Genomic DNA, 12595 nt, shown 5'->3' on the forward strand with positions numbered 1-12595 from the left:
GAACAGTTAAACTGGTTCGTGTCAAACTGAATCGCACCAAGAATCAAAAAGCTGTGCAAAGAAAAATAACTAAATTATTAAAAATAATAAATAAAAAATAAAATAAATAATTTACTGCAAATAATACAGCCATAAGAGCATGCAAGTGGCATTTAGGAAAAACAATATGATAAAAATGCAGTCAGAAACAGGGACAAACTATTTTGAACTAAACTATACAGTAATTCTGATTAAATATAAAACCACATTAATTTGTGGGTTTTTTTTATACCATTTAACGGGGTGATTTACTTTACAGAATGTGTTTTGTTAAAGAATGGCAAAGCTTCAACAAGATTTTCATTTGTACCAGACGTCTTGTTATAACAAGTAAATTGCCTGGTTCCCTACAACCACACTAATTACTGGGTAAGAGAAAGTACCCTGGCGCTTCTTTTTGAATCACTGTCAGTACACAGCTGAATGCAGTATGCTTTGTTCATACATAATGCAACACTAGATGATTTGAAAAAACACAGGACATCCTCAGCAGGCCTTTCATTTATTGTTGGGTTTTCCTCTTTCTTTATGAATTTACATTAGACAGATGAAAGAGACGATGAAAAAGTGTGAATAAAAGAATAAACAAACACTCAAAGCGTAATATATGGGGCAACACTAAAAGGAACTAAAAGACATCTTCACAACCATGTTCTGAAACTAGGTGCTTAAGCAATTTAGTTGGCTAGTTTTATATTTTTTTCAGATGCACACTAATTAATTAAAAAAACAAAAAAACAAAATAGGAGTGCTTAATTCAGCTGTAACTGTCTGACGTGATATTAGACTGTGTTCATAGTTCTGAATAAGTATATACAGCTATGGCTAAAAGTTTTGCATCACCCTATATAATTAACTAATTTAGCTTAATAAAGTAGAACACAACCTGCAGAATAATGTTAGGTTAACATATTGAATTACATACCGCTTTGTAGCTGTCTAACATTGAAAAATGTTACATTTTGAAATCTGACATGAAATACTGTACTACTAATATGGCTTCCAGTAGACACTTGCAATATCATTTTGTAGTTTCTTTTACATGATGCTAAATACAACATGTACATGATGTTCAAACATTTATTATTATTATTATTATTATTATTATATTATTATTATTATTATTATTATTGTCTCAATCCTAAAATTCTAGGTGATGCTAAACTTTTGGCCCTAGCTGTATGTTTGTACTTATTTTCGATTCCCCTTCATTAGTTTCAGCCTAACACATGAAGTTATTTTTCTATCTGGTAATTCAAATAAATAGTGATACAATATATTTCTACTAATGCAATGAAACCAACTCCAGTTGCAGAGGTATTTTGGATAAAAGACAAAACAAACTGTGCTCAAGTACTTTATCAACGCCTCAGTTACATCGGCTCTTACTACACACTTGGCATACCTGAGAAGAACAATCAGCCAAGGGTTGTGCTGTCTGTATTCAAAGGTTGAAACCCAGCTTGAATCAAAGATATATGACCATCAGCATTACTTGCTTTCATGTGGTTTTCTGTAACCTATAGAAACCTTTTTATAGTTTATACAGCAGCTACTCTGTTTTGCAAGGTCCACTGAATTTCAAGTATCTAAACATCGCTATGCCTTGATGCAGTATTATTGATTATGCATTCAACTTACAGTAAAAAAAAAAAAAAAAATTATATATATTACATACACACACACACAGTGCCTATAGAAAGTCTACACCCCCTTTCAAAATGTTCACCTTTTGTTGACTTATAGCCTGGAATTAAATTATATGCATATATATATATATATATATATATATATATATATATATATATATATATATATTATATATTTACATTACATATATTTTATGGTTCCATCCTTTATGTATATATATACACATTCCTACCCCACAACTTCCTAGTGAAAAAAATTTTCCAGAAACTTGTAGAAAATTAATAAAAAAATAAAAACTGAAACAGCTTGGTTGGCTAAGTGTCCACCCCCCTTGTAATAGCAATCCTAAATTAGCTCAGGTGTAACCAATCAAAATCACACACCAAGTTAAATGGCCTCCAGCTGTGTTACATTGTAGTGATTTGCATAATTTCAGGATAAATTCAGCAGTTCCTGTAGGTTCCTTCTGCTGGGTAGTGCATTTCAAACCAAAGACTCAACCATGAGCACCAAGGCGCTTTCAAAAGAACATCCTGACAAAGTTGCTGAAAGACACAAATCAGGGGATGGGTATTGAAAAATATCAAAGGCCTTAAATATTCCTTACAGCACGGTCAAGACGATTATTAAGAAGTGAAAGGTATATGGCACCACCAAGACCCTGCCTAGATCAGGCGGTCCCTCCAAACTGGATGACCGAGCAAGAAGGAGACTGATCAGAGAGGCTACCAAGAGGCCAATGGCAACTTTGCAAGAGCTACAGGCTTTTATGGCCAAGACTGGTCAAAGTGTGCACGTGACAACAATATCCCAAGCACTTCACAAATCTGGTCTGTATGGTAGGGTGACAAAAAGGAAGCCATTACTCAAGAAAGTCCACCCGAATCCCGTTTGAAGTACCACTCAGGAGTTTCTGTAGTCATGTGGCAAAAAGTTTTGTGGTCTGACAAAACTAATATTGAACTTCTTGGCCTAAATGCAAAGAGTTATGTTTGGCGCAAACCCAACACAGTGCATCACCCAAAGAACACCATCCCTACTGTGAAGCATGGTGGTGGCAGCATCATGTTATGGGGATGTTTCTCATCGGCCGGGGCTGGCTCACTTCTCAGGATAGAAGAAAAAATAAATGGAGCAAAGTACAGAGAAGTCTTTGAATAAAACCTGCTGCCCTCTGCAAGGAAACTGAAACCGGGACGGAAATTCACCTTTCAGCATGACAACAACCCAAAGCACACAGCCAAAGCTATACTGGAATGGCTAAGGAACAAAAAGGTAAATGTCCTTGAGTGGCCCAGTTAAAGCCCAAACCTAAATCCAATTGAAAATTTGTGGCAAGATTGCTGTCCATCAACGCTTCCCAAGGAATTTGACAGAGCTTGAACAGTTTTGTAAAGAAGAATGATCAAATATTGCCAAATCTAGGTGTGCAAAGTTGGTAGAGACCTCTCCCAACAGACTCACAGCTGTAATTGCTGCAAAGGTGCTTGCACCAATTCTTATCTCATGGGGGTAGAGTCTTATCCAGTTATAATCTTTCAGTTTTGTATTTTTAATACATATATTTCTCAATAAAAACATTTTTCCCCCTTAACACTGTGGAGTATGGTGTGTAGATAAGTGGATACAAATCATCATTTAAATGCATGAAAAAATGAGGCACTGACAACTAAATGTGAAAAAAGTTCAAGGGGGTGTAGACTTTCTAGAGGAACTGTGTGTGTGTGTGTGTGTGTGTGTGTGTATATATTATATATATTTAGTATATATAATAATATATAATCTATATAATAATAATATATATATAGATAATATATATATATTATATAAATAATATTATTATAGTTAAAACTTAAAACTGTTTTTAAAGTTGGCCTGCTTTCATTTTGGAGCAATACATTTCAATTTGACCATCTGGAAAACCACTGACAGTACACTGTTGTTTAAAGCTAAAGTCACAGTCAAGGATAACTTGAGGTATATAAGTCAACAAGATAAAATCTACATAAATATATAAATCAATGCATTTTCTTTTTTAAAGGCTGTTACACATCTGGAAAGGGTGTAATACTTACATCAGTATATTAAATCTATACAAGTCAACCTCTGGAATTCAATCGTACTCTAAATAACAAACATCAAATTAAAACTCTTTTATAGAAGTTAAATCAAATTTGAAACCTTGCTTTATTTTTAACTTACACCATCCTGTCTCTTTTTCTTTTGTATTCCTGATGTAAAAGATTTTGCAGACGCATGTGTAAAAGATAAAATATACTCACCCTTCTCTGGAACGAAGGAATATGAAAATGCCTGCCAGATGTAAACATTGATATTAATGTCACTGGTAGCTCCTGGCTAGGGTTGTGCACATATATTGTTTCAGCCCTTGGCAGCCCCACAAGCCTACAGAAATCAAGTAAAAACAATAAGAAGTAGGAGTTTAAGACACACATTACACTGTTAATAATTCCACAAGCACAATAGGATTTGGGGATAAAAAAAAGCAAAGTGTGTAACTTGTTGTTTATTTAAATAAAGCACACGGCTTGCAAGATTCATTCCACTGTTACTCTGAGGACTATGTGTTATCTTTATACTGTACCTAGATCTAAAACATAGTTAATTGCTCTTAACAAACACTTTTAAGGCTCTATTCTTTATGTATCTTACAGGGCCGTGCAATTTGTATTGCCCGATATCGCCAGGATTTGTGTGAAGGACAACAAGTTTGCCGTTACACTTTGCCTGTCCGACAAGTAGTTTTTATTTATTATTTTTCCTGTTTGTTCTGTTGCTAGAAAGGTATCTTTTCAGAGAGTGTCACAAAGACGGCCGGAGTAGGTGGAGTCAGACCAGAGCCAGGAAATAAACAACAGAGGTGGAGTTTGGTTGAGCTGAGCAAATGCTTTCACTCAGCATTTAATAAATAAACAGAACAGAAAATAAATGGTGGTAACAAACAGAAACACAAGGACACGGCACATGCAGCCAAAACAAAGAGACAAACAAAACGGACTAATACTAAACAAAAATACGGTGTAAAAATACAGATATTTTCCTAATATTATGATCGCAATTACTACCTCCGTCACCTATCCCATTCTCCACCCAACCCTGAGTGAGTGAAAACATGCAGCTTTTATGCAGCTGTACCAAGACTCAATTGCTAATCAATCATTCAATTGGAGTCTCGGTACAACTGCACGTGAATTAATAAAGTGCAATTCCCCATGCTCACATATTATTACTTTTTACTTGCATGTGAAGTGCTGTGCAATCCTCGTGCCTAAATACAAATATACATTTTAAACACTTGTGTTACACAGACCCGTTTATATCCTGTGTACCAATGACTATACACCAACATTTAACACACCACACGCAACATATAACAGATAATATACACAGGGGAGGGCACTATGTCACAGAGAGCCACAAGTTTCTGAAAACTGAATTGCAGACGTCTAGCACCTACAAACATAAAAAATGTTTACATCCCACTCCTATCATGTCGGATTGGCTAGCTGTGGGAAAAGCCGATCTTATATTGCTTATGAACAAACCCAGAAATGGCTGCCAAGAAAGCCTCTAGCAATGCACAGACTAATCTTTTGAATTATTATTTAAGGTATTATTTTTATGTTTTTTGTAAATTAGCAAATAAGTCATGCTGCTTTCTTAATGCATGGACTAGACATATACATGCAGAAACTTAGTAAAGTTTACAAGAACAAAAAAGCACCATAGTATTAGCAGATTAGAAAATATTGTGTTGTAGTAATTTATAAAATTATTTCTGAGTCAACTTTGTAGTCAGGCATGTACAGTACTTGTTGGGATGTTTAAAACAAACAAAAAAAAAAGGTGAAGTTTACTGTTTTAGAAGAATTCTTTTGCTTTTGATTCTAGTTTGCTATTTACCATATTTCCATTTTTTTTAGATTTAAATGCTATATTAAAAAAATACTTTTTTTTTTTTTTTAACTAGAGTTGAACAGAAGTGATTAGTTATTTATTGGACATGCACAATCCATCAATTTGTGAAACATAATAAATATATTTGTCAAATATGTTTATAATATAGAAATGAAATGGTTATATATGAGATTATCTACAATATTTTATTATTTTAAAATAAAAAGCAGACTCTAAATCTCATGGCAATGTCTTTATGCATATATTCATTTAGGTTATTTATTTTTCAGTGAACCAAAAAAAAAAAAAGCCTTATTTTGTCTGCAGAACTTGATGGAGTCTACTGTAAATATTGTGTGCATTTTGGTATAAAAATAGTACAAAATGCAAAGAAACTTGGGGTTCAGCAGTTACAAAACTGAAAGAACGTCAGGAAAAATCTGAGTTCCACAAAGCAGCAGTAATAATTGGCAATGACTTTGTATATGTGATGCAACAAACTAAAACACCTGGAAATCGGGAGTTGGATTCAGCTTATGGAGAAAGAGTTTTATATTTGAATAACTCCCAAGTATTGCTTAAGGTTTTAATCCTTAGTATGTTACTCATTTACTAGCAAATGTGTTCCAGCCTGCACTGAAAGGCACATCTCTGTAAAGTGTGTTATCCACTTATTGAGGTGCAGTGGGGTCACAGGGAACCTTTTGTGTATCTTGAAAAATGTAGTGAACCTGTCAAACTTTAAGGCTAGATCATCCCCTGTTAATCACTAATTGATTGATTGTTTTCACTGTTAAATAAAACCAAAAGTGATATTTTACTTTGTGTGGGTGTGTCTTTTGTGCAACAGGGAGGGGGAAAGTAGATTTTTCTAGCATTTTGTACCTTAGACAACAAGTAAAAAAAAAATTAAAAAATAAATAAAAATAAAAAAAATAAAATAAAAAAATGCACACCCCTGCATCTCAGATAAGCATTCCTAACAATAAATAAATAAATAAATTCTCAGTACAATCTCTTATGTCTAGGTGGCATATATTATGCTAAAATACAAAACCTATTCCAAGTATCAGAGGACAGCATGATCCACCTACTTGTGATAGTTCCTAATCTAATATTTTTACTACTCCACTTTGCTGTGGGACATATTCCATGAATATAATAGTAATACATGAAGGTGTATTAGAAATGTAACTGGATTCATCAATGAAACAGTGTGTCTTGAGAAAAAGGGCAAACTGCTGTGTTTTGAGAAGGGGGCCTCTTGCTTGCAGACATACTGAACTATGTGACCTACTGATTAGGTGACCAGCGCCTGGACTGGATTACGCTGAACGGACAGTTGAATTATGTACAGATAATTCACACATACAACAACAATCATTTTGATGCAAGAAGACAAACTAGTGATGTCCCAGTGGAAAAGGACATTAAAATATCAAAGGACTGTGAGTTTAAAAAAAAGGCAAGATACACAAATGATCTCATGAAAGAATGAAAGAGATAATAAATATCCAAGCAAAACTAAACATTTTGCGCTCCACGTCGAATGTTAAACAAGGTGCTGTCACTCTGCTAAGTGAAGCTGCAACTCCGAGACTCTGCCTGAAAACAGACCAAAGACGGGAAGCTGCAAGCAAGTGAGACTGGAGGCCTGGCTGGAGGACTGCCGTAAAACTTACAGCGACTGATCTCAGACAAACCAGTCTGGGTCTGTTGTACACCTAAAACCACAGTATCCAAAAGAAACCAAGTCCTGCTACCGACATAGCTAAAGATTCAGCAAAAAGGACAGAGCGGAGGAGGAGGGGCGCCGTTGTGGATCCTATACTGAGGACTGACGACTTTGTTGCAGCTTTTTGCGGGAATTGAAAGCTTTGTTGCAGAGTTTGATCCAACAGCTTTTTGGACTGGATTCAACAGACTGAGTTTCCAAACAAGCGGACCAAAGGTCTAAGCTTCAAGGAACCATTAAGTATAATTCCAGTTGCATTTTCCTTTCATGACGAACTAAATTAATTAATTGTAACACATTCACATAGAACTGAACTGTTAATTATTTAGTTTGCAGCCTTTGCGTGTGAAATATTTTTTAGTGAAACTTGATGAATTATAAGTAATCTACCTCATATTGTTGTATGAAGAATTTCTTTAAAAGTAAACTTGCCATATCCTTAATCTATATACCATTAATAAGCTGTGATATATTCTAAGATTGTCTGCATCATCTCAGTTGAGGCTGTGCTCGTATGTGGGCGCATATGTGTATGTGAGCAAGCTACTAGCTAAGTCACAGCTTGATCAAGAAGCTGCTTTGTGTTTGAGGAAACAGGCAGTGTCATATTTCAATTGCCTGCTAGCCAGCACCAGTGGCGTGAGAGTTTTGAATTGTGTTTTGTACTTAAGAGAACTTTTCTGATTTCTGTTTAATATTTGTGTACTTAATAAAATACTACTGTTGATTAAACATTCCTTGTGTCTGCCCGTGTATGTGTGTTCATAGTAAATCCTCAATCTTTGTAACAAGTCAATTAAATATTATTAATAAGAGAACTAATCAACCCAGATAAACATTAAAATTATCAATTACTGAATTGTTCCTACATCGTGAACACTGGCATCTAGGGTATAATACAGCACCTGTATTCTTGTTTAGATAGGCTGCAGATTGACGATAGTTCAACCTCCGGTTTTTCAGTTATAACCCTGTTACCACATGGCCCCAGTCAGTTTCCTCTACCTAGGATGGGTGGACCTTTGATGTTGAATAAAATTAACCTTTGGTGGCGGAAAAAAAACAAAAAAAACAACAGTGCTGTTTAGCAGGTCTATCTTGGGAAGAAAAACTGCAGGGAACCAACTTCAAAGTGGAGACTGGTCACTTTGTTGACATTAAAAGGCTACTTCATATATCATGTAGAGTTTCATAATATTAAAAAGGTCAGCTGCATGCCGTGTGGTCATTTTTAAACCACACTTTCAGTAGTTAAAAATATACCAATTTGGTGTGTGGCTTAAACTAAAGGACAGGCTTTAGGAGATTACCCTGTTCACGGTTTACCACAGTATACAAAAGTATTTCACATGTTTCTGATTCTACCAGCTCCTAATTGTTGCTTGTGTGTTTTGAACTCCCCCCCCCAAAAAAAAGAAAAAGCCAGCGGCGCTGCCGTTTAAACTGCATGGTGTTCAGCACAGGAAACTGGTGCGCTAAACACAGGAAACTGGTGCGCTAAACACAGGAAACTGGTGCGCTAAACACAGGATACTGGTGCGCTAAACACAGGAAACTGGTGCGCTAAACACAGGAAACTGGTGCGCTAAACACAGGATACTGGTGCGCTAAACACAGGATACTGGTGCACTAAACACAGGATACTGGTGCGCTAAACACAGGAAACTGGTGCGCTAAAACTAAACAAGCAAAACAAAAATGTCAGATAGTAAACAAACAGACTGTCAATAACGAAAGCTACCTCTTTCCAAACAGATTGAACCATCCATCTGGGGATATTTTGATTATGAAAAAAATAAAGAGGGCTTTGTAGTAGAGGATGGAAAAGCAGTGTGCAGAGCATGCAGGATTCAGGTAACAGCTCGAGGTGGGAATACATCCAACCTCTTCAACCACACACGAGAGTATCACCCATCCCTGTATAGCGAAGCTCAGGTTTGAACATTCTTAGTACTGTATACTCTTAATCACGTTTTTATATTGTTCTTCCCATTTCCCCATGTATGTACAAATCAACAAATGTAAAAACTTCTGAAGTTGGTATTGATTTATCTAGTCTGTCATCTAGTGCTTTTTGACAAGCTTCTAAAGTTTCTTTACGAGGGACACTTGGGTACAAGGATTTTACATCCATGCAAAATAAAATTGTATTCTCTGGAAGGTTATGCTTTTGTTAGTTGGTTATTTAGTGGCACACTCAACAGAAAACGTTTAGAGCACAGGAAGGATGTGTGAATGTGATTGCAGCATCTATAACCAGGTTCACATCCACATGGGATACCTGACTCACTGGTGCTATTGTTAGAATTCTCATATAGATAAAACTTACTGTGTTCCAAAGTCTAGCACTGATGGCTGGAAGTACAACGCTCTCCCACTTGGCACAGTAAATGATGAGCTGGGGGAACAAAAATAAATAATGTATTGTTAGAACTATCTAGAAGTTAGCACAAATTAACACCTGTCAAAAACAAACCTGCTTTGTATGATCAAAATTTAAAAAAAAAAAAGTAAGTTCAGAAATGCTAATTTTTTTATATTTTTTTTTAAATATTTTTTTTAATTTCCCCATCAAGCTGTGACCTGGCAAAGGTCAACCTAAAGTGAATAAGTGACCCTGGGCTCAACTTAGTCGCTACCATCGTGTGTAGCACCTCGTTCGACTCGTTATGAATAGGACTTTCGAGAAAAAAATACTGATGGAAAACACAAAGAATAGCTCACCATGGTAAACTTAAGGAACTTGAGGGGTTAACAACTTCTGGCGTCACTAGAATTTCACGTCTACTCCTACTGGAATTAAACTAAAAATCTCAGTTCTTATGACAAGTATATAACCACGCAGAAAGGAAAGGATCCTAAACATTTTAAAAGTTACATGCAGAATGCGGTTGGTTAACAACTGCTATAGAAACCACACATTGCAAAGTTCAGTAATCACCACATTTTAAATGATTACGGGCGTGAACTGGAACAGGGAGCAAGATTTTCTTCACAATGTTCTTCTCTTTCCTTGTGGTTTCTCTCCAACAAAAGAAAACTTTTTTTTACAGGGTGTGGTGCCTACCTAGGAGGATAAGTGTGATTGGCCAATAATTCATGAGAAAGCCAATTGCTGCATTCTAATGATGGCCAATGAGTCCATTAAGCCTCCTGGGCAGGCACACCTGAACGTTTTTGGCGTTTAATACTGTGTTTACACTGCCACCTCGGAGCTAAGCTGACTCAGGTCCAACTGCTTTCTTACTCTCCCCAGTACACTCTGCGGTTGTCAGAAACAAACAACAACAAAAAAAAAAACATTTGTTAAAAAAAAAAATAAATAAATAAATATTCTGTGTTTTTAAAATCATTGGTATAATCAAAATATTTATTTCAAACAAAAAGACGGTGTGTTAAAGTGTGTTTGAAACTAAACCAATAACTAAGTGGTTTACAATAAAATAACTGGGAAAAACACAATCCAGGATAGTTTTTGTATAAAATTATTTTTGATAGCATTTCTGTAAATAATGCTCACAGATATACTCAAATATTGCATTTTTGTTCTTTGATGTCTACCGGTGTCTGTTTAACTAAGCAAAAAGTTTACATAGCGCAATGTATGGATATTTAGGGTATGTACACTTTTGATGACAACAGAATAATAAAGCGTAGATATATATAAATACTTCCTAATATAAAGTGTTAATAAATTCAAATATTCAGGATGCTTGTGTATCAAGTCGTTCTTCTCTTTTTGTGATGCTGCAACAGCACTGCAGCTTCTTCCTGTTTAGATTCCATGGGGGAGGAGCTGAGCGGCACACACGTCGTGCATGAGCCATCCTAAAGTCGGGTGAGTTTACGCTGCCTTTCGGCCGAATCTAAGCTGGTGCTGAGCAACGTCTTTAGTTGGCGATTTTTAGGACAGCTTACGGTAGGCCGTGTGCGTTTACACTGCAGAAAAAAGACCTGAGACGGCGAACGACGGGGTAAATGGGGATTTGCTTTTTTTTTTTTTTTTTTTTTTTTTTTTTTTTTTTTTTTAAAAACAGTGAATTTTCCATAATTTGTTCAACACCAGACCTCACAGCCACATAAAGCACATACGTTACGTTAGCATGTCATAAAGATAATGAAATCGTTAACCCCTCAATTATCTAAAGCTTGCCAAGATTAACTACTTTTCTGTTGTTTTCTATCAGTTTGTAGTTTTTAAAATTAACCTAAGTGAGGTTTTGGATGCAACTTCAAAAATCTGCCAAAAATCCAAAATCCAGACACCAAAATGTTTTGCTTGATTCCTGTAGGTCTCATAAACATCTATCCAAAAATATCTCTGGGTTACTGACCAGTGGGAGGGACTCGTTTCACAAAATTTGGAAGAGTGGTCCCTAAGGTTCTTACAGCAATACCAACGTTTACATAACACTAACATCCTACTAAAGAAGGACTCTATGAAAAAGGAGTAGGAGTTTTTGTTGACTCAGAAATGTCTTCATCTAGACAATGTGGGGAAGCTATAAAAAAAGCCAACAAGATGCTCGGATACATTGTGAAAAGTGTTGAATTTAAATCAAGGGAAGTAATGTTAAAACTGTACAATACATTAGTAAGACCTCATCTTGAATACTGTGTTCAGTTCTGGTCACCTCGCTACAAAAAGGATAATGCTCCTCTAGAAAGAGTGCAAGCAACCAGAATTATTCCGGGTTTAAAAGGCATGTCATATGCAGACAGGCTAAAAGAATTGAATCTATTCAGTCTTGAACAAAGAAGACTACACAGCAAACTGATTCAAGCATTCAAAATTCCTAAAGGTATTAACAATGTCGACCCAAGGGACTTTTTCGACCTGAAAAAAGAAACAAGGACCAGGGGTCACAAATGGAGATTAGACAAAGGGGCATTCAAAACAGATAGGAGGCACTTTTTTACAGAGAATCGTGAGGGTCTGGAATCAACTCCCCAGTAATGTTGTTGAAGCTGACACCCTGGGATCCTTCAAGAAGCTGCCTGATGAGATTCTGGGATCAATAAGCTACTAACAACCAAACGAGCAAGATGGGCCAAATGGCCTCCTCTCGTTTGTAAACTTTCTTATGTTCTTATTTTATGATCCGCATCCTCTACAGCAGTGGTGCTTTATTAGAAGCTTAATTGGTCCAATTAACAAATTCAGGGTATGGTTAGAACAAAAACTAAGAGGGACATCGGCCCTCCATGACCCAAGTTGTGCACCACTGCCCTACAGGGTAAATGATTGGGCTG

The 12595-nt window shown here is 36.0% G+C and overlaps 1 protein-coding gene across 4 annotated transcripts in view; it reads right to left on the reverse strand.

Annotated features, from left to right (window-relative positions):
- LOC121323031 (transmembrane protein 131-like) overlaps positions 1–12595 on the reverse strand; it is a 62177-nt gene that overhangs the window by 31494 nt on the left and 18088 nt on the right. For all 4 annotated transcript variants that reach the window (XM_041263772.1, XM_041263750.1, XM_041263763.1 and 1 more), the window contains exons 4-5: positions 9672–9740; positions 3972–4095 (exon numbers count right to left, since the gene is read on the reverse strand). In XM_041263772.1, coding sequence (XP_041119706.1) covers positions 3972–4095; positions 9672–9740 — 193 coding nt within the window. The remainder of the gene's footprint in view (positions 1–3971; positions 4096–9671; positions 9741–12595) is intronic.

This window comes from Polyodon spathula, chromosome 1 (genome assembly GCF_017654505.1).
Source record: "Polyodon spathula isolate WHYD16114869_AA chromosome 1, ASM1765450v1, whole genome shotgun sequence".
NCBI lineage: Eukaryota > Metazoa > Chordata > Actinopteri > Acipenseriformes > Polyodontidae > Polyodon > Polyodon spathula.